This window comes from Lactuca serriola, chromosome 9 (assembly GCF_051521515.1).
Source record: "Lactuca serriola cultivar US96UC23 chromosome 9, Lser_US96UC23_V15, whole genome shotgun sequence".
In the NCBI taxonomy this organism is placed as follows: Eukaryota; Viridiplantae; Streptophyta; class Magnoliopsida; order Asterales; family Asteraceae; genus Lactuca; species Lactuca serriola.
In genome coordinates, this window is record NC_136416.1 from 54,033,599 (window position 1) to 54,059,709 (window position 26,111).

The following is a 26,111-nucleotide window of genomic DNA, read 5'->3' on the forward strand; positions in this document are numbered from 1 at the left end:
CGGTTGAAAAAATAGCCTGTGTTAGAGGAGATTTCTTTTTACTATCCAACCTTGTTGAATTCAACAAGTATCATGACGTTATTTTATAACTATATATTATAATTAACCATGTCATTACTAATATTTTTTTTTCTATTTTTTACAATTTTAATTGGGAATTTTTTATGTCGTGGATATCCATGGTGGAGGATAAACAATATGTGCAGCTTAATTTTAATTGTGGGCTGTTTAAGTGTTAAGTTTAATTAACCTTGGTTTATTGTTAAATTTATTATTAAAACACTAATTTATTAAGTAAAAATTACTTTTACAAATATTATGATAAATAACTTAGTATTGTCTGGACTCATCCTTATACATGGATTTTGGCATGCGATGATATCTACTCTAATAAATGAATGTTTTTTTGCCACATGTCGCATTCTCATTCAATTTGTCAAATGTAATTTTGTGGTAATTTTGAATTACTTTTTTTTAATGTCATTTTATGAGTTTTTCTATTTTATTAAATTCAACATAATATTTTAATGTAATAATTACAATAAATGTAATAATAAATGGATATCAATTTTATTAATGAACTAACCTTTTAATTTCAAATTTCTCAAATTAAAGTTCATTAGTTTCTTTTTTTATTTATTTAAATTATCTGTTTAAATTTAAAATATAAAAAACATTCAATTATAATAATTCATTATTTTTCTTATTTTCTTATAAATTCAAAGTTCTCAAATATTTTAACCTTTATATTTAAATTTTTTTAAAATTAACCCATGTAATACATAGGTCTCACAACTAGTTTTAGAAATAAATGAAGAATATAAGCGTATTATGGCATATCATTAAGTAATTATTAGGTTGTTTAATTAGAATAACTAATATATATATATATATATATATATATATATATATATATATATATATATATATATATATATAGAGAGAGAGAGAGAGAGAGAGAGAGAGAGAAAGTTAGGTTCAAATGTTGATTGACATCTATTGTGCGGACGTGTGAGCGGTGTTATTTTGTGAGAATAACAAAAAAAATGTCTTTAAATAATATGAATACGTTCAATCTTACATAAATACTGTCATTATCACACATTCTCACTAGTTAAATTGACTATAAGGTTATCATTGATTTTTTTATTATTCTCATTTTGTCAGAATGTTTATTGAGTCATATTCTGTAAGAATGAAAATAAGTGAAAAACGATATATGAAAACAAAAATGAATAAGAATTAGTGAGAATGCATGAAAATGACAATACTCGTGTGAGTTTGAATGTATTCACATTACTAAACAACCTATTCTCTTAGTAATTCTCACAAAATAACACTGTCCACGCGTCCGCACAATACTTGTTCATCCACATTATAACCTAGCCATATATATATATATATATATATATATATATATATATATATATATATATATATATATATATATATATATATATATATATATATATATATATAGTCTATATGAATTAAAGATTTATTATCAATTATTCACTTATCTGGATTAGACTATTATTTTAGGCAAATTGTAAATTATCGGTCTAAAGATATCAAATTAAGACGATCTCATGGCGATAAATATTAGGTCAACCTAGCTAAAGAATTGAGTTGACACTGTTGTTAACTCAAGTTACATGTTATTAATATGGTAGTAGTATTTTAAGAACTCGAATTCAACTTTAGCCGCTTTTGTGGTTTATACAGTGTTTTGCTGCATCACGTGAGTTTTTCTCACTGTACTTGTGGGTCGAAGGACCAAGGTCGGCCCATTAGGTTGTATGATGTATCCTGATATATATAATGTTGTTATGTTGTAGTGATTAGTAGATCTGTCGGATTATCTGTTGTTGGTTATATGATTATCTGTTTGTTGACTATATATTTATCTGTGGCATATCTCAACATAGTGCGATTGGGTTGAGGCAATACTGCTCTGTGGGGGAGCCAACAAACCCGCATTATCTGTTACTCATATCTTGAATTTTAAGAGGTATAAGATAAAAGTTGTATTTATTTTTATTACATAATAACTACTAATAAAATCTAATAATTATTTTTTGTAAGAAACTATTCACCAAAAAAGTTATTTATCGTCACCGTTTTACGCGGGCAAACATGTATATATATATATATATATATATATATATATATATATATATATATATATATATATATATATATAATGTGTGGGCGTATAAAGCGACGACGACAAATAGCTAATCTAGTGAATAGTTTCTTATGAGGAAATAATTATTATATTTTATTATTAGTTATTAAGTAATAAAAAAATTATAACTTTTAAATAAAATATTTATTTTTAAAACTTATATTTTTGTTGTCTATTTATACTATTGATGTAAATTAATTAATAATGATGTCTAGTTTAAGAAATATAAATTAATTAATATACATGACTTTATTTTACTAAAAATTAACTTTATTAATAACCTTTCTTAATCACGCCTTCACATTTTTTATAAGTATTAATGATTTATTTTCGAATAATTGATTTGAAAAAAAAAACTTTGTAATTTATACCTCTTAAAGTTTAAGATATGTTGTGAGCATGGAGGTTTGTCTGCAATGACTCTAAGACATGAGGCAAAGTCTCATGTTTACAGCAATGGATTAGTCGGTGCACGAAAGCTGGCCTGGACATCCCTATTAGGAAAGTTTCATTCGTTAAAAAAAAGTTCAAGATATGATGAATATGTTTTATATATATATATATATATATATATATATATATATATATATATATATATATATATATATATATATATATATATATATAGGCTTAGGTTATTCTATTCAAAGTAATTATTGTGTTATTATATGCATAAATGTGGGGCAATCATTTTTACTTATTTTAAGAAAGTGATTAATACATATTATTGAATTAAAAATAATCGAAAAATACCATCTAATTTAACTAGAAAGGTATTTTAGTCAATTAATATAGATTTAATAAAGGAAATTTGCATATTTTAAGGGATCATAGATTCTATTAAATTTAAAAATCAGATTTTACGAATTATAAGGTTTTTAATTCGGACATTCTGACAGAATATGTTTGAGTATGTTCAAAAATAAAAATATTCTAAAACCATAAAATAATTAAACTAATCTTGAACAAATTTCTTGATCATGACTTTAAAAAATTCTTGTAGAATAACAAATTCTCGTACCAGCAATTGAAGAATTAAAACATAAATTATATTAATTCTTATAGAATACAATTTAACAACTGCTAAGAATTACATTTATTGTTAAAGAATAAAACTAAAAAACTTTCAAATCGGGAAAAAAACATCAAAATCTAACAAATACACTAATTCATTCAAAAAGAATAATGTTGCTAAGAGGCATCGTTCAAATTTCGTAGTCCGTTCTTCAAGCATCAGCTTCTGTGGAAACAAATCCCATGAATAAATTAGTGAGAAAATATTCATATTCCATTACAACATAATTGGAATTTGTGATTCCATTCTGATAGAATTGGAATTCCTTCACCAATAATTATATTAATTTGAGGCATTCTAACAAAATATGTTCATGCTTATCATAAAAAACATTTTTTTTTCTGGTAGAATACTATAAACGAAGAAATACCATTCAGTTGAAGCATTTTAGCAAGCGCTTGGTGTGCATCAAAACAACTTTCAATTTCCTATAAAAATTAGACAATTAGAACAAATTACCAATTAGCATCATTGCCTATTACTTTCATATACATACTAGATTAGGAGAAATACCACAAGCAACTGCAGATCCTCTAATTGTATATTCCAAAATCAGTACACAATTTGTTTCTCCCCTCCTTCCCTCTTCTTCAGCTTCGGTTAAGAAAACCTCCACCGGTGGTGGAGTTATTCGGTGGTCAGGAGGGCAGCAGCCTCCTGCGCATCTCCCTGAACATGCGTTGTTGCTGCTTGCCTTTATACACAACAAAATGAAAATTAAAGAAGTATCATCATGCGTATTCGATGCCAATCAAATGCGTTCAATCCCAATACTCCATATAAAACGAAATCGAAATACTTTGGATTCAGACTTGAAACTGATTTCGACCCCAATAATCAGTAAGTTCAACTCTTCAACCCAATTCAACATAAATCGATTTCTTGACTCAAATCGAAAATTAACATCATTCGACTTCAATGAGTTTGACTCCAATCAACAAACAATTTCGATTTCTCAAATGGAAATCTATATCAGTCATACCATTCGACTCAAACATGAACAATCAATCGAAGATTTAGACTCCAATCATCAGTCGACTTAACCAAAGTTGATTCCTGATGTGAACAATAATAGGTCAATTCGACCTCAAACCGTAGTCAAAACTGATTTTGTGGACGAATCTAATTTCAATTTCGATTTTATGATAAGAGAATTGAACCTCGATGATTTTGAATGAGCACCATCAGAGCGTGGACTGGAACGACGAGGCTTCTTCGTCTTCTTGGCGCTTTCATTGCTGATGCTTTTTTGCTTTAATAAATCATTAACTGGATGCTCTGTGCCTCTGTTGAAATCACCTCGATAATGTTTGATCACAAATTCATAATTGACAGGCGCTTGGGTGTGAGGCCGATGGTAAGTGTCACACCCCAAAACCAAGAACGGCGGAAACGTTCGGGGGTGGAGGACGTCATGTACAGTATCACAATAGTGTAAAGTAGTAAACAAGAAACAACATCATCCATTGCATTAAAAGTAAAGTTTTAATACATGTGTGTTCTTTCATTGTAGTAAGACACCAAAATATACAATCAAAATAAAAGACGAGTCTTGTCTGTGCTCCGTCTTCTCAAAACCTGGCCATTGTACCTGTCTACTGGTGACCTGAGAATACAAGTTATTTGAAAGCGAGTATCAGCCTAAAGCTAGTGAATTCATAAGTATTTAAGTGTCATTGTCTTGTTTTGGAAAGCTGTTATGAATGTCATGTAACTCAATAAATGAAACAGTTGATATAAGTATGAAAACCCTAGAAAATCCCTTATTTCCTACTAGTATGAAATGTAGTCTTCTACCAAGACCCGAATGTTTTGCTATAAAAATGATAGTTTTTCCTTTCTTTTGACTATTACTAACAATACTTAGTCTAACTCATCGTTTATGTGAATGTATCACAAAATAAAGTAATAGGAAAATGTACTCATGTAAGTGTTATCCTTTTGTATTAGGATTAACACGAAATCGCGATTAGCAAAATGTATAACCTTGAACATCCGTAGATTGTTCAATTTTCCTCTGTAGCTACAGCAGGTTTAAGGAAGGGTTAGTCCCGTAAAGGTACTCCTAATATAAGTATTAACCGTAGGCATCCGTAGATGGTCATTTACCTCTGTAGCGAACAGTAGGCTAAAGGAATGGTTAGTCCCGTAAAGGTACCCCTAGTATAAGTAATAACCGTAGGCATCTGTAGATGTTCATCTACCACTGTTGCTAACAGGTGGGTTCCGGAATGGTTAGTCCCATCTAGATATCCCGTTGAACTGGGATAGGCAGGACAACTTACACATAATGTACTAATAAATCATCCTAGTGAATTGAGGTACAAGTATCCATGTAAGTGTATACAGGTAAATGTATCTATGTAAAGGTATTCATGTAAGGTATTCATGTAAGCGTATTCATGTAAGCGTACTCATGTAAGCGTATTCATGTAACATGTAATGTATAGTATAGACCCATGAATGAACTGACTCTGATGTAGTTCCTTGTAATAGGAATAATGTTTTGTATCTTCTAACTATCCTTATAATAGTTAACTGGAAGGTAATTGGTTGTCCAAGCAGGTTTATACACCCTTGCTACACAAGAGTGTGGGAAACTGAATGAAGGATGAAAACTATAACATCAATACATATATAAGAACATAAGTGTATAGATATAGTTTTGTTCAAGAAGGTAAAAATGGTTTTGTAAGACATCTAAGAGTTTTGAACAATAATTAACAATGACTTGATGTCATTTTAATAAACATTTCAAAACTAATACTTTTGTTACCAAGGTATTTTAAGATAGAAAACCATTTCATGCATCACATTTTGAAGTATGTGAAATCTGTTGGATGAAAACACAGTTATAAAATACATATGAGTGATTTAATAACATACAATTTTCTACTTGTATTCCCCCCATTAAAGCATTTAAAATCATTTAAAACATTGATTAAGGGGTATGAACTCACTTGCAGCGAGTGGATTGGATTGAAGTGTCGGATACTATGCTAGGTGACAAATGGAGACTTTTACACACGCACGAGCCTAGTTATCATATAATGAACATATATATAACTAATAGCCAATTTATAACTAGTAAATTAAGTTAGGACACTCTAGAACATGAAAACACTTTGTTTCAAGTGTTAAAGATCACAAGGGTTGCATCAAAGTGTTTGTAGGGCAAAGCTAGAGTGTTTGGAGTTCAAGGGTAAACTCCTTTGGAGTTTACGGTTTTAATGACCATTACCCAAGGAGTTTACGGCAGTAAACTCAAGGGTTTACGGTCGTAAACTCTACACCTTATGACCATATGTTGTTTTGAGGTTTTACAAGTCTTTTGAAGCATTTCTACTTGGTGGTTAGGCCTTAGGAAGGGACTAGGGCAACAAAACACTCCTTTGAGGAGTTTACGGCCTCATGGTCATTTCCCTTTGGGTTTACTACCTTAAACTCATGAGTTTACTACCTTAAACCCATAAGTTTGGTATTTGGGGGTTTTCAAGTCCTTAGCTCAATCATGGCAATAGTCTAGGTTAGATTTAGACATAAGGAATAACCATTGGACTTTTATGGGACCTTTATGCACTTTTTGGGGTGTTTACAGTTTTGGGAGATCCCCAAACCGTAAACACATAAAAATGTAAGTATTTGGTGCTTTTTGTGTGATAAACTCATCAAGGATGAATCTAGACAAGTCCCTAAGGCATGGTGAAGCATCTAGGCACCTTAAGGCACCACTTTGCACCATATTTGGTGTTTACGGTTTTGGGAGCCTCCCAAAACCGTGAACACCTTGATCTTGGTGTTCTGTGGACTTTTCTTTGATGTTAACATGTAACACAAGCTTATTAAGACTCAAGGATGGAAGTACTTACTATTAGGAAGCTTGAAATGAGCTATAAGTCCAAGAACACTTAGTGTGTGTTCTTGGTGTTTTTGGAAATCTAATCAAAACACAAAAATGAATGGATGAAAAGATGTACAATCATTAGATTAAGTGTTATACCAACTTGAAATGGCTAGAACACTTACAAGTTTGAAGATCTTGAATTAAATCTTGGATGATACCTGAGAGTGTTCTTGAGTTTACTCTTTTGGTAAATAGGGAGTAAACATAGAATGACTAGTTTGGGGAGTAAACTCATGCTTATGCATGAGTTCACGGTTTTTGGATGATTTTCCGACCCAAACATAAAAGTTTGGCCGTGAACTTCTAAGACACGAGGTGTTTGCGGTTTAGAAATTTCGAGACCCGAGAAGGCCCATCCGTTCACCCGTTCGTTTAAAGATTAATTATTAAAATAATCAAATGAACTTATTTTTCCCAAAAACAAATAAAAGTGAACTTGACTTAAAATATGAAGTGATTGACTTTTAGGGTTTGACCGAATGAAATTTTCGGGTTGTCACAGTAAGGGTGTGAGGCGATTTATGAAGGGGATAAATTTAGGGTTAGAAAAAATCAATTAGATAAAGATGGAATCTAGAATATAATACCATGATTACAGGGGTTATTTTTTGAAGTTATTAATCATATTACTAAATTACCCTTCTTTATTTATTTAATTATTTAATTTTGATTAGCCCACATTTATACATACAATAACACAATAAATACTTTAAACACCTAAACATATATATATATATATATATATATATATATATATATATATATATATATATAATATGAGGGTTTTATAAAATAGAGATTATACAGATATTATTAGCATAAACTATATATTGTTATCCATATAAAGTTATAGTACCGAAGAATCGTAGATGATGTGGAATGTGGGAATGTTGATTTAAAAATTAAAGCTAAGAAAACTAATAGTATGATTTTGTACAAGCGATAATTAACAAAATGCTACTCAAGTGGTATATTGGAAAATGATGGTTCAAGTATTAATGTAATTTCTAGGAAGGATGTTCATTGTATATGTGGTGATGTAATTTAGGGTTAGAAAAAATCAATTAGATAAAGATGGAATCTAGAATATAATACCATGATTACAGGGGTTATTTTTTGAAGTTATTAATCATATTACTAAATTACCCTTCTTTATTTATTTAATTATTTAATTTTGATTAGCCCACATTTATACATACAATAACACAATAAATACTTTAAACACCTAAACATATATATATATATATATATATATATATATATATATATATATAATATGAGGGTTTTATAAAATAGAGATTATACAGATATTATTAGCATAAACTATATATTGTTATCCATATAAAGTTATAGTACCGAAGAATCGTAGATGATGTGGAATGTGGGAATGTTGATTTAAAAATTAAAGCTAAGAAAACTAATAGTATGATTTTGTACAAGCGATAATTAACAAAATGCTACTCAAGTGGTATATTGGAAAATGATGGTTCAAGTATTAATGTAATTTCTAGGAAGGATGTTCATTGTATATGTGGTGATGTAATTTAGGGTTAGAAAAAATCATTTAGATAAAGATGGAATCTAGAATATAATACCATGATTACAGGGGTTATTTTTTGAAGTTATTAATCATATTACTAAATTACCCTTCTTTATTTATTTAATTATTTAATTTTGATTAGCCCACATTTATACATACAATAACACAATAAATACTTTAAACACCTAAACATATATATATATATATATATATATATATATATATATATATATATATATAATATGAGGGTTTTATAAAATAGAGATTATACAGATATTATTAGCATAAACTATATATTGTTATCCATATAAAGTTATAGTACCGAAGAATCGTAGATGATGTGGAATGTGGGAATGTTGATTTAAAAATTAAAGCTAAGAAAACTAATAGTATGATTTTGTACAAGCGATAATTAACAAAATGCTACTCAAGTGGTATATTGGAAAATGATGGTTCAAGTATTAATGTAATTTCTAGGAAGGATGTTCATTGTATATGTGGTGATGTAATTTAGGGTTAGAAAAAATCATTTAGATAAAGATGGAATTTAGAATATAATACCATGATTACAGGGGTTATTTTTTGAAGTTATTAATCATATTACTAAATTACCCTTCTTTATTTATTTAATTATTTAATTTTGATTAGCCCACATTTATACATACAATAACACAATAAATACTTTAAACACCTAAACATATATATATATATATATATATATATATATATATATATATATATATATATATATATATATAATATGAGGGTTTTATAAAATAGAGATTATACAGATATTATTAGCATAAACTATATATTGTTATCCATATAAAGTTATAGTACCGAAGAATCGTAGATGATGTGGAATGTGGGAATGTTGATTTAAAAATTAAAGCTAAGAAAACTAATAGTATGATTTTGTACAAGCGATAATTAACAAAATGCTACTCAAGTGGTATATTGGAAAATGATGGTTCAAGTATTAATGTAATTTCTAGGAAGGATCTTCATTGTATATGTGGTGAAGCTAGTAGCCTAGTAATAATATTTCAGTCTTTACTTTTTGTCTACCCCTCTTGACAACCATCTTGCTCCCTTTCTCTTCCGGAATCGGTCCTTTTTACACTTGTGACTTTTCCTTTCCTTTTCATCTGTTACATGTTCTTTGCTCTTTAAAACAGCTTTTGCTTCAACCTTCCTTGTATTTGCATCATCAAGCATCAGTGGACCACTTGATGCACCTTCCTGCAACACAAAACACAGAAAACCTAAAATCATGATACGCACACAACAATAAAAGAAAGGTAAAAAACCAAAAAAAAAAAAAAAAAAAAAAAAAGAGAGAGAGAGAGAGGTGGACCTTTGCAAGAGGTTGGGATCGTGAATCCAATGATGTATTACACATTGTAAATGAACCATCTTCTTTGCATACAGGTATATAGCGCACTTTGGTTAGACTATATAAATGATCTAGAACTCTGCAAACTTCATCTACGTCCTTTTTGTTGGCATCAAATAGTTCCCACCATGGAGGGTTTTCAGGAAGAGGAACATAGCATCTGCGAGCTGCAGTGTATATAACACCACATGCCACAACGTGACTCTTCAACTGCACACATAAAGTTGTACGCAAACTGTTGAAAAAAAAAACAAAAGTGAATTTAGTAGTACAAAGAATCTAAAAACATCGTACTTGTCATAATGGGATCCAAATTACATACCTGTCGTTTGCAATATTCCACGCTTCTTGTATCATCTGATGGGGTGCTTCAAGAACTTCAAGGTAAGTTACCATGAGTTTATGAGGAAGTTCAACATGGCAGATGTAACCCATTTCCTTCAGTACTTGTAGTTCGCATCTTTTCAAATCCGCCTCTAATTCCAGATATTTCTGTATAACAAAAACATAAAGCATGATTTAGATGGGAGATAAACCGGGTTTTCAACTAAACCAGGTTCTTGTGAACTAATACCAAAATTAAATACCTTTGAAGATGTATTCAAATGCTCTAAAGGTAGATTCTCCCTTCTACATTCGATTATGTGAAAAATATTGATGATTCGCCTTAGAGTCCTAATGTTTTCCTCTAGTTTTGACGCAAGCCAAAGGCAAGTAGCAGCAACTCTCTGTCAACAAGAAAGAATAAGAAGTACATGTTAGCAACAAACAAGAAACATAGCTTTATATATTATGAATGGAAACGAGTAAAAGAGACAAACCTTCACGTTGAAACTAGAAAATGATTGCTTGCAATAAAACCGATGAAATAGAACTTGACCTGTGCCCATTACTTGTTGTGGTCTGCATGTTATGTTATATGGTTAAGAACTTCTATGATCTAATCAATATCTGTGTAAAATCACACTCTCATGGATTTGGGATGAATAAAAACAAAAAAATTAAATGTAGAGTTTGGAAAGAGGATACACATTGAGTAAATTACCACTCTCTTGTATAAGATCACAGCCATATCTTCTAAGTGTCGTTTCAGTGGCTTCATCTATTCCGTCTTTTCTTGAAGGTGTGTTCTTAAGTTGTTTATCCGTTAGATAGAATGTATCGATAGCTGTGTAAACCATGGTTGACTTGAGAGATACTGCAACTGTCACAAGGAAAAAATGGTTATGAAATATCAATAGCAAGGTTGATCAGAGATATTATGTAACCTACCTTGAGGGTTCACATACGAATCGTTGTAAATTGTAACAGATAAAATTTCCCGGATTAATTCAACAAATTGAATTATAAGAAATCCTTAAAAAAAATATTAATTCATCCGATTAAAATATAACAATAAGTAACAAACAAATAAATAAATAATTGTTGACGAGTAACGAAGAATTATGTATTTCGAAAACAGGAAGATGTAAATATACCTCAAGATTCAAAATCCTTTAACAGGTAGCGGCGGCAGTGAGTGGCGGTAGGAGAAGGTTATCGGAATCACGACGGGAAGATGACCGGAGGCGGGAGTGGGCAAGGCGCAGAGTGGGAGACAGAAAGAGAGGACTGCGGGGGCGAAGCAAAGGCTTGAGTTTTTTTTTCAGAGATTGAAAATTCGGGCCCTCTCTAACTATTTTAATATGAGTAGGAGCGGTTACAATATACAAAGAATCGTAGAGTACACGCCATTTTTTATTTTTTTTTCGTTAGGGTATTGGGTAATGGGTGCACCTCTCACAAATTGATCTTCTACGGTGAATTCCAATTTCCTACCGTACTTCACTTTTTTTTTTTTTTTTAATTTGTATTGTACAAGTTCATTTGTACTGTATAAATACCTAAATAGCGGGTGAGGAGTGAGAGTTATGTAAAATGGAATTTAAGCATTAACCATGAAATAACTATATTTTTTTATACTAAATCAAAAGGTTGATGTAAAATATTACATGTGATAAAATAGATTAATGTTAATATTGAAGTTGAAAATTTATAAACAATAAGGGACAACTAAAATCCTAACTATCAACGTTATATTTTGACAAACTCCGGATAAAACTCTAACTGTGTCGAGCATAACTATTCAACCAGACTATCAATAAATGTCCATACCACATGAGGCTCCATTTTGATTTCGGGTTTTATCCAACCGTTTGTCAAAATATAATGTTGTTGATAGTTAGGAAGGGTCAACATGCATTCAAGTCATATCAATGCTCAAATCATATTTTATAATAACCCTCAATGTGAATATTTTTCCAAAAAAAAAAAAAAATCGAAAATTCAAACACACTTAATTATCAGTTCAAAAGTTCAAAAAAGGATACACAAAAAATAGGGCTGATAATTCTCGATACGACTCACGACACGACACGAAATAAATGGGTTTGAGTTTAGTTTTTCAACCTGCTAACTCGTTTATTAAACAAGTCATATATGAGTTTCTAAAAAAAATAAACGCGTTGACCTGCCAACCCATTTATATTTTTAATAAAAAAATTATATTATTTTTAAATGTATCAAATATTAATATTTAATAAGTATTACATACCACTGATTTATAATTCATTCACCATTTGACATTTTGACTCATGCATGTGGTCGTAATGACGTAACCTGTAAGGCTAAAAGGATGTAACCATTTTGCTCATTTGCCCTAAAATCTAAATAATCTCAAAATCAAATTTGCAAATTGCATAACTCCCACTTCCAAGCTTCCAGTCTCCCGGTGACCCGCTCTCTTACTCTCCCCTGTGTGATCGAAATCAAGTATCGAAATCAAATCCACGAACCCAAATCGGATATGTTTACATCAACAATCAAAAATTTTATTCATGTTTAATTATCAGTTTTATTTATGGAATCTGACCTACGAACCCACCAACCTGTAAACTCGTATAAATAAATGGGTTGGTGGGTCATATATGGGTTTATGTTTCAAACTCGTCAACCCATGACACGCCAACCCACAACCTGTATAGTTAAATGGGTTGTGTTTGGGTTGGCATATTTTGACATTTCAACTCGAACACGACATGATTGTCATACCTACAAACAAATAATAATAAACAAAAACAAAGGCTATATGGTACAAAAGATAATATTTCTCTAAAGAAAATAAGTCGAAAATTCAACACATTTAAATTGCTGGTTCAAAAGTTAAAAAAAATGGTATACAAAAAAATTATAATAAACAAAAACAAAGGCCATGTGATACAATACACACATGTTTTGTAAACATACTTCCAAAAAAAAGTGACTTGGATTTTAAAGATACCTTCCATAAAAGATATTTGTCATCGGTAACTCGAAATCTGAAATTTGAACTCGTGACTCGACTCAATATACAAGCATGCATACACCCCAAAGTAGGGCTTTGTAATTTCTTAAGTGATCGTTTTTCTTCATCTCATTTTCCACCCAAAAAACGTCATGTATATATATATATATATATATATATATATATATATATATATATATATATATATATATATATATATATATATATGAGATAAGTGTCGATTAATAACCATAAATTAAAAAAAAAACTACTAAGTTATAGTGACATAAGTTATAAAACTCTTGAATTATATATAGTAGGAGTTTCGAAGAAATTTGGTGCAAACATTTGTGCAATTATTATTATAGATATATAGGTATAGATGTTTTATTCTATGTCTTTTAACGTTTAAAGTTTTAATATGTTTTGATTAATTTATTTTTAATTTTAATCTACAATATTAAATATTAAATCCGTAATGATCATAGCTATTTATATAATAATTTAATCATTTTTTATATAATAACATTTGTTTTATGTGGCAAATAGGGGTGTTCGTTTGGATGGATCGGTTCGATCCGATCCAATTAAGTAAATCCAAATTGATTTCGGTTTTCAAAAAATGGATCCAAATAGTCCAAACTAAATTAAAATCCGATCTGATCCGATCCGATCCAGTTACAATTCGGTTGGATCGGTTTTTATAATTCAGTTTTCAAAAACCATAATATTTTAAAAGGACGTAGAATTATAATATTTTCTAATTTTACAGAAGAAGCAAAAACAAATTATTTACTTGTGATTTAAATTTATACAAAACCACTAAGAAGGCATATTATAGTTTATTATTTAATAGATAAAAAACTTTTGAGAGAAAGTACATACTGATGTCTTTTATTAGGTAAAACATTTTGAACTTATTTAAAAAAAATTATAAAATTAATCAATAATTATAGATATTTTGAAAATAAATACATAAAAAATTGTTATTTGGTTTTTTTGGACTATTCGGTTCTTATTTTATAAACCAAAACCAATCCGAAATCCAAAATAATAATTCGGTTTTGTTGAAAACCAATTCAAAAATCTGAATATCCGAACCAAATAGTCCAAACCAAATTATCTAATTGGACAATTCGGTTTTATCCAAATAGTGAACAGCTCTAGTGGCAAAACATGACCGATAAACAAGTTACATATCATTAAATGTTGTATGATGAGATAGATACAAAATACGGAGATAGATTTAGTTTATTTCAGTTTGATAATAAAAGTAGTCCAAAGGCTATTTGTGAACAAATTTTTGGTCATTTTCTCGTTTAATTCTACAAATTAAAATCCAAATATAACATACCAAACTATTAACTTTTCTTGTTTTACGTCCCCATTAATCTATTTAAAAAGTAGCTAGTAAATTTGATGTTGAATTGGAAGCCGGAACCATCTTTTTTTTTTAATAGTCATCAACATAAATAAACAATTCAAAATGTTGAACATCTTAATTAAAAAAATCATTACATTTTGAGAAAATACCGAAATTCGTTATCGAAGCAATATAGTTGCATGATGCAATATAGTCTTGATTAGGGGTGATTATAAGTTTATCAAAGTTGGGCTATACATGTGCCTAGAAAGAATGTGCAATGATGTGACTATAGCAATAAACAACAAATGCAAGAGAACTAACTATTTGAACAAAGGATGCAAAGTCTCTGATGTATTTTATTAACAGGATTCATATGGAGTTGAAAAACACCACTTAGAAATTTTCATCATGCTATTCTATTTGTGGGCTTATGGATTCAATTTGTTCATCACCACTTTATATCTTCTTTCTTGTCACATATATATCAATCTAAACCCCAAGTCTGAAAAGCAACATACAAAAAATTGTCATTTTGGACTCACACAAAAATGCCATATGCGAACCATTTATTCAGTAACATACCTGAATTCTGCCATCAGAAGAGCCAGCAAATAGCATTTCTCCATCAACATCTGATGCCATGGATGTGATTTTGGAATTCTTAATGGAAGCAACTTTAGTTAACCTTTCCTTCAACCACACCTCAATACTCCCACTCTTTGTAGCTCCAAATATGAAATCATTATTCACAGCCAACAACTGAATGTCAAATCCCGTTGATAATGATCCTATTACTCCTCTGTTTGATAGAGAGAATACCTACCAGATTTCCCAACAGTTTGGCAATGAAAAACTTTATAATGTTAATAAAAAAAAATTGTAGTTTTTATTTTATAGTTTTTTTTACTACCTTTCCTGCAATTCCATCTATTGATGTTCCACCCACAAACAGAAGATTGTCTTGAATATATAGCGAATTGATTGATTGTTTTCCCAATAATTTTCTTGCTCCTGCGTAAAATGTTGTTGATGTGTTTTTTCGCAAATCTACTTCCTGATGACAGTTTATATGATTCAGAGTTTTGAAATGTTTTATTTGTGAGGAAAGAGAATTTAGATTTGAAATTATATGTTATTATTACCTGTATGTTGAAACCACTGCAACCACAATACAGTTTATTCCCATTCAAGGCAAGGCTTCTAACAGTTTGTTTGACGTTGAGATTCTTGATAACTCCAGACCATCCATAAACCTACACATGATGTAATTTACTCAGCATTTTCTTTAAAGGTCTACCCTAATGGGCAAAAAGGTCTTTTTAGTTTAGAGATCTAACCTTGACTCCAGCACTTTGAGAGAAAAAATATGCAAAATCTGCATCAGCTACCAACCCACAGACAGTCTCTTTAACATCATGAACCTGAATACAGTGGATTCCTTCTTGTTTGATTACCCATACCTAGGGGTGAAAAAATATAAATTGTTAAAAATGGTGAAAGTAAGTTTTATTTAGAAAAGCAAAATAAAATGATAGGCATACTCGTATTGTTTTATCCAAGGAACCACTATAGATCTTATCACTTGAAGGTGAAACATACAAGCATGTGACAGCTTTTGCATGATCACGAACCTCCTGAATCAACCTTAACGCCTTTTTCCCACTATCCCAAACCTAAATTAAAAAAAAAAAAAATTAATACCAATCACTCAAAAAATTAAGAAGATGAAAGTACATTGCTATTTCTTCCACACCTTAATGGTTCCATCAGAGTGGCTGCTTATTAGTCGACCTTTTATGTTAACCAAAGATAGAACCTCTCCATTCATTGATATATCCAGCTCAAACCCTTCTGAACAACTCCACATATCTGCCTGGAATTCAAAGAGTCAGGAAAGATTATGTTAAAATGTACACATATTGAAGGTTGTACTCACTGCATTGACAGATGGCAAATTCATTAATGTTTTCATTATGTCACTGACAACCACAGAGCTCCTCTTGAGCTTTTTCAAGGTTTTGTACAAGCCTTTAGCGTAGCCACCAAGTTCAACAAGTGCACCTGAACAAACAATTATCAGTAAAATTGTTTTGTCATGTCATGTCTAACATACAACAAGGTCTAATATTGTGGAGATATGGTTGATTTCACCTGGATCACTAATGAAGCTTCTCAGGGCAACAGTTGACAAAATCTTCTCTTCAAGATTCTTAGAGGATTGTAGAATGTATATGAATTGGTCAAGCAAAGCCTTCCGGGCAGCATCTCTAACACCTGTGTCAGGCAGATTGTAAAGCATGTAAATGAGCCAAGTGGCTATGGAAAGACACTTCTTTGTCATGTCTATGGAGTTGCTCTTCAGACATTCTTCTAAAGCGTTAAATATAAGACCCTTTTCATGGTTGCAAAGTACAAAAGCTATCCTTTTCTCCCAAGAGTTTGCAGCTATCTCCTCTTCCTTGTCCTAAAATAAAAACATGAGTTTTTTTTTTTTTTTTATCGAATGGATTTTGTAATTGTAAGATGAAAAAAAAAAAAGAACAAACCATATTCTCAATTGGTTCGTTTTCATTAACTTTGAGATTTTCTTTCTTCACAGAATCTTCATAAGGTTGATCAAATCCTGCAAGCTTGAGTAGCCAGGCTTCAGTAAGAGACTTCCCTGAAGCACTAAGGTGGCCTGAAAGAGATGACAAGGCATCAAGAGCTGCAAGTTGTGAATTTGGGAAATCTTTTTTTGGGAGGGATTCAATAAGTGTTTGAATCGCTTCCTCTCGATAAATGCTCATTTTTCTAGGCTCAACCTATAAATAACAGAAAGATTTTGTTAAACATGACTCAAGTTGCAAGCCTTTGTTGATGGATAACTTGAAATGATAAAGATGTTAATGGCTAACCAGGAGATCAAGCTGAAGAAGAAGGGATGCAATTACAGGCTGTTGCTCCATTGGAGCATTTTGAAGATAGACTAGAAGAGTATGCATTGTGCTACATGCTCCTTCATCCTTTATTATTTGCAAAATCTGATTGCATAATGTTCTCCTGAAAAATCCCTAACAAGATTAGGTAATGTGCTAATCATAATATGAAAAAAAAAAAATCATTTCATGACAAAGTACTACAAAAGATGAAACATACCTGTTTAACTGAACTAACTCCCAGAGAAATTCTATACACAGGCCTCTGACATATTCATTTCCAGCATGAAAAAGTTCAAGAACATAGCACAAGTCAATTCTAGTTGCTATTAAATTCCTGCAACTTCTATCTGCATGGATGCAACACAGCAAGATATACATAACAGATTGTCGTGTATCCACTCTCTCTAAACACATAACCAATGAAGGCACTGCATTCATAGATATAACACTCAAAGCATTAGAATTTCTACTATTCTCATCTCCTTCGATTAAAACCTGTGCCACTAACTCTACAGCAGCATCCTTTGGATTCATCACCAGTTCAGAATCCTTCGATTCTTCATCTTTTTTACATATGTTTTGAATAAGATATGGAACTAAGTTAAACTCTGAGAGCTGAGAAAACGAGGGTTTCAGAAGGTATATAAGAACAGCAGCCTCGGATAAACCGTTTTGTAGTAAAGCAGCTAAACATTCAAGATCAACATTTGTTAGAATCTCCCTGAGTCTTTCATCGGCTACTAGTAACTCGGATAGAATGTAAACTGTTGTTCTTAAAACTTCCCTGCTTAAAGAAGCTGATAGAACATCAATGAATCCATTCACTGTTGTTGAAGTTGATAAACAAGAGTGGACACCCGAATCAGCATTTGACTCCTTCCACATCTTGGAAATTGTCAAAACTGCTGTTTCACATTCTTTCAAATCTTCTGAGGTGCAAAGGCATGTAATGAATGGTTTTAAGCCACTGATGATTGATTCCACAGCAGCTTGAGATATCACACTCGTTGGTGACGTGGCGATTGTAGCTTGCATGAATCTATTTGGTTTGAAATTGTTGGAATCATATGGATTTGATGTTCTTGATTGGATTTGTGACATTTGTCTTAAAGAGGGACTCCCATGGGAACTTTGTGGTGTTGCAGGGTATGATAATTCTTGTGCAAGATCTGGATGTTGTTCTTTCCATGAGGTGATGAGTCTTTTCAAGACATAATTTGTTTTTGGGAGTGAATTGGCTGAGAGAGGTTGTCTTGTGATTGGACATGTTGTGTTCCCTCTCTTCATCCATTCTTCAATGGCTTTTCTTTCGTATGTTTGACCTGTTTCTAGGGTTACTGGATCACTGAAAATATGGCTAGTTATGGGACATACAAAATCTTTTGGTGGCCTTGATTGTGTAGAAGATTGAGGAGAACCAAAGTTTGGACTTCCATTATCATATTCTCCATGGAAGCTGAAATTTTCAAAAAAGAAATATAAATTTAGGACAAAAACAACAATAGAAAAATGACTCATAGTTAGTTACCTTTTATCTGATGTCTGAGTCTTCATATTTGCAATACTAGAACTTCGTCCATGTCCAACTTTTGTCCTTACACTTTTCTTATGATCCTAAGCATTAAAGCAACAATTAGTAGTAGCTAATAAGGCATCAATTTAGAAAAGGTTTTTGTTTTTGTAAGTCATAACTTCGAGACATACTCTAGATTCATTATCTGAGTCTGCTGAGCTAATACTGAGATCATGGTGCACTAATGGTGAAGTAGGCAAAGAAGTGGCAACTTTATAATCCATTGATCGATTGGAACGTAGGGTTGAGGTAGATGTGACCTTATTGTTTCCATCTTGTTTTGGAGATGAAACTTTTGGGGATGTTTTACTTGAGATTACAGGAGAGAACATCTGAGGTGAAAATGGTCGATTCTTTTCCTTCAATGTGTGTCCATTAGGTTCAGGTTTATAATTATTGTTCATTTCAACACTTGGAAGTGATTCTATGCTTTGAATTCCATCTTCATCCTGTTCATACTCAGATTCATTGTTTTCCTCTGGTATTCCCTCCTGTATGTAAAACAATAATATATATATAACTTATGGATATTCAATAAACTGATCAATTTTGAGTGGCTATCTTCTTAGGGGCTATTTCTTTTTCACCCAAGTCATGTATGGTAAAGTGGTTGAACGGGTAATGATGTCTATATGAATAACATGCTGCGTACATAAGGTATATTCTTTTCTAGACCGAATAAACAATCTGAATGAGACTAAATGACCATTTTACCCTTACATTTCAAAAAACAAATTGTACAATATTCATCAATGTTAACTTCATCTTTTAACGTGAGAGTAGTCAGGAGGAAAAAGAAGGGTAAGTAGTTAAAAGGTGAGTGTCTTAATACAGTAAGCCAGGTTTTTTGACTTAACCCATTAAGTCATTATGTCCAAATTAAGTAAAAAAGAAACAACCATGTATAGCTGTCCAGATTAAGGCTTAACCCATTAAGCCCATTAAGTCAAAAAGAAACAGCCACTTACTTGAATATCCCATGCAGCAGAATCCTCTAGGTTCTCAGAGTCGATGTGAGTGGCACTGTTCCATTTCAGATTACAGAAATGCATAAGTTTTACTTATATGTGAAAGTTGAATAAGAAAAGAAAGAAAAAAGATAATAAACTAACCTGGAAGCTTCTCTAGAATTCTTATTAGGTTTTAGAACTGGTGAGAACCCTGCACTTTTAGGCAATATGGGACCAAATCTCACATAATCTGGAATTTTGCGACTCACTTCATGCAAAGGAGTCATAGGAGCCTCTGCAATTGGCATCATAGGAATTGCTTTCTTACTAGTTTCAGGATCATGATTCATGCAATCTTTGAAGTAATTCGCATAATTCCTGGTATTCTCATCCAAAGATTGCCCATAATGTTTTTCCAACTTTTGCAATTTCTCTGCTTGATCTGGCCTCATAGACAAAACCAAGGATTCATTAAAATACTGGTCAAAATCAGCAGTGAAAGACAAATCACCTGAATCTGGAATCATGTTCATCATAATCCTATGCCTTTCCTCTGAGTACCAACCAACAATCGAACTCATGTGAGGGAGAAACAGTGTTTTCCAGATCTCAGGAGCAAAATCAATCCTTGAAAAGAAGGGGTCGATTGAAAACATCTCAAGAACATGAAGAACAGCATTTGTGACATTGTTTCTTAACTTCCATAAGTAAGAAAGGTTAAGATGAGCCCAAGCTGAGAGATAGAAATTAGGGACACCAGCGGTTTTATCACTGGAATTCAACATAGCACAAACTTGTAACATCTTTTCTGCATGATCAAGTCTTGCCATTTTTGTCTCAGTGTTGGATGTATTAATGGCTTCCTCAAGGGCATCCATACCCCAATCCAAATTTGCCAAAACTGCTTGATCAGAATACCTAACTGCTGTGTCTTTGTTACTGCTCTCATCTTCTGCTGCTAATCTTTCACCACATTGTTCCTTCTGTAGGGCCCTTTGTCTTTGATCAAGTAACCTGTCTTGAATAAAACTCCCAATTGTGGTGATTAAGGATCTTGCTATATCATCTCGGTCCATTGAAAACCTATAGTTTCCAGCCATGATTATGTATTTATCAGAAGGACTAAAATTTTACTTTCAAATTTGACATTAACTTCTCTTAGACTTTGAGATAAATTGACAATCACATATAATCCTGTGAAGAAATTACTACACAGGGATATGTTGATGAAAAGTTATTGCAAATCCAAGTCGAATTGAGATCAAAATCAGTTCGACCTCAACTCAACCAGGAGAGTATCAATTTGTAAAACCTGAATTCTACTGATTTCTTTATGTTCAAAATTCAAATACACTGAATTAACGAAAGGGCAACTGCTAGTGTTCCTCACATAGAAAAGAAGCAGTAATCTCTGTAATCCAAACTATATTACCGAAAGCAGTTTATTCTACAAATTGCACTTACTCCACACTAATCAATCGATTAATGGTGCAAAAGTTAATCAATCAACACACGTATACATAAACCTGACAGGAATAGAGACGACTTACAGTAATGATTGCTACTACCAGTCAGTACTCGGTCATGATCCAATAAACTTCAACGAGAAGAATAAGGATTGAGTATCCAATTAAGCAACAAGTAGAAGTGTGACAATAAAAAAATCAAATGAAGAATACGATTGATGACGAGCTGGAAAATTGATCAACCAACGATTAGATTGACGCTCCCGATCCAACGTATTCTAGAGAGAGAGAGGCCGGCTTCCAAAACTGCCGGCCGGCGATTGTGGTTGATGGTCAACTCACCTTATTTGGTTGAACTCAAATTCTAAAATCCGAAGTAATATACAACTCTGCTGCATGATGTACAAGCATTTAAAATAACAACTTTCTGAAACTTGTAAATATTGCTCTGGGAAAGAAATTTGGCGGGAAATATTATTTTCTTATTATACTGAGGAGGTACCGTTAAAGACAAAAAGAATAAGCTCGTTATTAATTAAATTATTTTACAAACGTTTAAAATAACAAAGATACTAACAGTATAACAAAATATATAATCTGTTTCATGTTAGGTGGTTTTGGCCTATTTTTATGTGATTTTAGATCCATATCCAATATGTCTCAAAATAGTTTTTTAATTTATTTTTATTTACTTTCATATTTTTTTAATTAAAAAACCAAAAAAAAAAAATCCAATTTCACTCCCTTCTTGAATCACCATCTTCTCCACCTTAACCTTACCCTAAAACCCACCATCATCAACCTTGATGTACCATCTCAACACTTGAGATCCACACCAATGCGATTGTTTACCATCTTTACGCTCCATCATCATCTCCATCAGATACCAATGCAACTAGTAATGAAGGTTAGATCGATTTCCCCAAAATTGAAATCGATGGCTTGGGTTGAATGCATACTCGATAATGGTAATGAAGGTTATATTGATTTCCCCAAAACCGAAGTTTGGCGGCAACAATGATGGTCTGAGGGAAGTCTAGCTTGTCTCACCTCTCATTCCCCATCTTGAGTATGTTGTCTTTGTAACATCCAACAACCATGTTTCATCTCCGCCTACCTTCTTTACTCTTGATCGGTGGCTTATTTGAGACAACCCAAAATTTTCAATTCAAATATGTCAGAGTATAGCTACATTATGCGGAAACATGTTCCGAATAACCTGGTTGCGGGACTTAACCACATACGTTGGGCGTACGTGGAGTACACATGGCGTACGTGAGTCTGAGGCAAACCCTAGTTTTTAGTGTTTGCACCCTATTTAAGGACCTTAAGTCCCCCAAGCCCTTTACCTATTCAGCCTCCATTTCCCTTGTTGTGCTAATCTCGAATCTTCTCAACTCCAAGAATCCAAACTATGGGACCAAAATATACCATTTTCTACCCTAAACCTAAGTATGCAATGATCAAGGTTTAAACTTTATACCTTCAATGGGCCAGAAATATTGCCAAACTTCGGGATTTACAAGCTCTTTCCACATCCTTGCTTCTTCCCTAGCTTCCTTCTTATTCAAAGACTCTAAAGAACACCAAAAGCTCTCAAGGAAGCTCACAAATGCACTAGTTAAGCCCCCTTTAGTGCATTTGTGAGCTTCCTTGAGAGCTTTTAGTGTTCTTTAGAGTCTTTGAATAAGAAGGAAGCTAGGGAAGAAGCAAGGATGTAGAAAGAGCTTGTAGATCCCGAAGTTTGGCAATATTTCTGGCCCATTGAAGGTATAAAGTTTAAACCTTGATCATTGCATACTTAGGTTTAGGGTAGAAAATGGTATATTTTGGTCCCATAGTTTGGATTCTTGGAGTTGAGAAACTTCAGGCCATATAAGTTGTCCTTTTGAGCTCTTGAGGGTGTTTTGAGTCATAAAAATCGGACCTGGATGGTTAAACCTCAACCATGCAAGTGTTAGGAACCATCCAAGTGTGCTTATGGACTTGATTCATGTTTTGGGCCCCATCCTTGCATGTAAAAGCATAAAGTTTGCAACTTTATGGCTTGGGACGTTTTTAGGGGCCTGGATCTAAGTTGTGAACCTTAGGTCTTAATGGATTAAGACATTGAAGTGAATATGGGTTGGTAGACCAGTACGTCATGCGTACTCAATTGTACGTTGCGCGTATTGGGACATCGCCTCAACCCCTAGTCAACACCAATTTACGTTGGGCATATAAGCCAAGTACGTCGTGTGTACGTAGTTAGTAGGCCTAAAAGATTTTTGGGCTCGTTTGGTGTTGGGATTTAGACTTTAGTAAGTTGGGCCTCGGGCCCACCTGATCGTGGCAAGTCATTTTCAGTCCTAAGGCTATGTTTGGGGTTCTTGGGCCATATTGGTCCTTAAAGGCCCTATAGTGGGTTTGGATGCCTTTTTGGGTTTTGTAGATTTGGGCCTTGGAGGAAAGGAGGCACAATAAGGCAAAGGTAAAGGAGCCCTTTTGCCTTAAGTCAAGAATTAGGGTTTTGGACCTTCGGGTTAGAATGTGACTTAATTTCTAATTGGGGTTTTATGATTGTACGATAGGGAGATGAGTTCACGAGTCATCGGTTGAGTGCGATTTGATACCCACAGTCTTAGGTGAGTCTTCCTTCGTAGCAGCCGTAGGTCGAAGGCACCAAGGCCAACCCACTAGTTTATGTTATAGTGTGATGATTGTCTTTGTGATAATTATCAGTTATGCCTATATCTGCTTGATGACTTTGTGATTTTCTATTATGATATTATGTAGTAGTAGTAGGGGTGAAATAGACTCAGTAACCGGTTGAAATAGACTGAAGGGGATTGCAAGCACTTAGATATGCTTGATAGTATCCAGTTGAGATAGACCAAAGGGGTAGGCAAGCACTCAAATATGCTTATTAATATCCAGTTGCAATAGACCGAAGGGGCAGGCCGACACCCAAATATGCTTGGCAGTATGTTTGTTAGTATGTGGTATTTTGGGGAACTCACCAAGCTTTGTGCTAACAGTTTTCGATTTCTCTTTCAGGTACTTCCAGTTCGAAGGGGAAGGGTCCGGCATGATCGCACCACCACCACATCACTCTATGTTTTTCTACACCTAGTGATTTTGGTATTTGTACTATGATAAAATGATTACAATATGGCTCTTTTGAATATTTTGATATCAATTTCTTATGAATTGAATGAATTTAAGAACAAAATTTTATATATATATTTTTAGGATGTTACATAAACCATATTGGAACACGGGTGTTATGTATATATATTTGTGTTGTATGTGGTGCTTTGGGGAACTCACTAATCTTTGTGCTTACAGTTTATGTTTAAAAAAAGGAAGGGCCTGACTTGATCGCACTACATCCCCTGGAGTTTTATTTCGCACTAAATGTTTGCAAATTACTCTAATGTTTTGAGAATACTTTGACTCTGATCGTCTTTTAGAACAATAAATGAATGACTTTAACTTAATTAAGATGAAATTTTTACTGGTATTTTTGAGACGTCACAATAACTAATTTTATTATTCTTTATCTCTTTCTCTTTTTGTTTGCAGGCCAATACAATTCTTGTGGGTTTGAAACAAAAGTGTAATGTCAATACAACTGTTCAAAAGGTAGAACGTTGAATAAAGACAAAATTGCAAAAATGGTCCATGCGGTATGTCAAAACTAGCAACTTTGGTCTGAAATGGGTTTGGCTCGCAAGGATGGTCCAATAGTTTCGTTTTGTTGCGAGTTTAGTCCAAAAATTATAAAACTTTTTATAATGACGGATTTGCCCTTGGTATTTTCCCTTTTTTTTAATTTTTATTACAGAAAAAAAATCTCTTTCTCTTTCTCTGTCTGTCTCTCTCTGTCTTTCTCTCTCTCTCTCTCTCTCTCTCTCTCTCTACACAAAACACATCTTATTCATTTTGAGAAGAGGGTTTCGACAAAGAGGGCGAATGAGGCTTCTCGTGAAGATGTTTCCGGTGAAGATGCTTCCGACGAAGGTGCTTCCGGTGAAGAGAGTTCCGTTAACCGAGGCTTCTAGCGGATTATCGTCATCGTTGCTATCCTTCTTCCCAAACGTTGATGGCTGTGAGGGTCTTCAGATCTGGTTCAATGTTGTTTTATCGTGGCGGCAAGATTAGGGTTTCGTTGGTTTGTGCTTATTTTCCTCCGACTGATACAGTGGCGGCTAGATTAGGTTTTAGGGTAGCGGTTGTAATAGGGTTCTTATACCCAAATTTTTGCAAAGCTTAAGGTGTAACTGCCACCGTCACCTCCATACATGCGTTGATTCCGTGTATGTGGTGTCTTTGGCTCTAGTGACGTTTCAGGCGGCGTTGAAGCCAAAACGGAAACAAGAAGGGTTTTTTTTGGAGGTGCAATTCTATTGAAACAAGATCAGGTGCAGC

At 32.7% G+C, this 26,111-nt stretch overlaps 2 protein-coding genes across 3 annotated transcripts; both read right to left on the minus strand.

The window, feature by feature from the left end:
- Positions 1–9,586: 9,586 nt before the first annotated feature.
- On the minus strand, positions 9,587–11,740 carry LOC145073906 (cyclin-L1-1-like). Its single transcript, XM_079020381.1, has 7 exons — positions 11,582–11,740; positions 11,149–11,307; positions 10,925–11,006; positions 10,691–10,831; positions 10,426–10,595; positions 10,065–10,338; positions 9,587–9,949 (listed from the first exon to the last, which is right to left on the minus strand). The coding sequence occupies exons 3-7, from the start codon at positions 10,991–10,993 to the stop codon at positions 9,761–9,763; spliced, it is 843 nt and encodes a 280-aa protein (XP_078876507.1). The 5' UTR covers positions 10,994–11,006; positions 11,149–11,307; positions 11,582–11,740; the 3' UTR covers positions 9,587–9,760.
- A 3,249-nt stretch (positions 11,741–14,989) lies between these two features.
- LOC145074100 (putative E3 ubiquitin-protein ligase LIN-1) lies at positions 14,990–22,040 on the minus strand. 2 transcript variants are annotated; one of them, XM_079020526.1, is made up of 17 exons: positions 21,786–22,040; positions 20,398–21,318; positions 20,254–20,308; positions 19,417–19,776; positions 19,241–19,326; positions 17,930–19,168; positions 17,689–17,833; positions 17,338–17,595; positions 16,943–17,255; positions 16,728–16,852; positions 16,545–16,664; positions 16,333–16,464; positions 16,129–16,251; positions 15,934–16,044; positions 15,702–15,845; positions 15,374–15,610; positions 14,990–15,293 (listed from the first exon to the last, which is right to left on the minus strand). In XM_079020526.1, the coding sequence occupies exons 2-17, from the start codon at positions 21,309–21,311 to the stop codon at positions 15,276–15,278; spliced, it is 4,380 nt and encodes a 1,459-aa protein (XP_078876652.1). In that variant the 5' UTR covers positions 21,312–21,318; positions 21,786–22,040; the 3' UTR covers positions 14,990–15,275. The 2 variants fall into 2 exon arrangements, with proteins under 2 accessions (XP_078876652.1, XP_078876651.1); XM_079020525.1 differs by lacking the exon at positions 21,786–22,040 and having other exon boundaries at positions 20,398–21,335.
- Between the last annotated feature and the right edge of the window lie 4,071 nt (positions 22,041–26,111).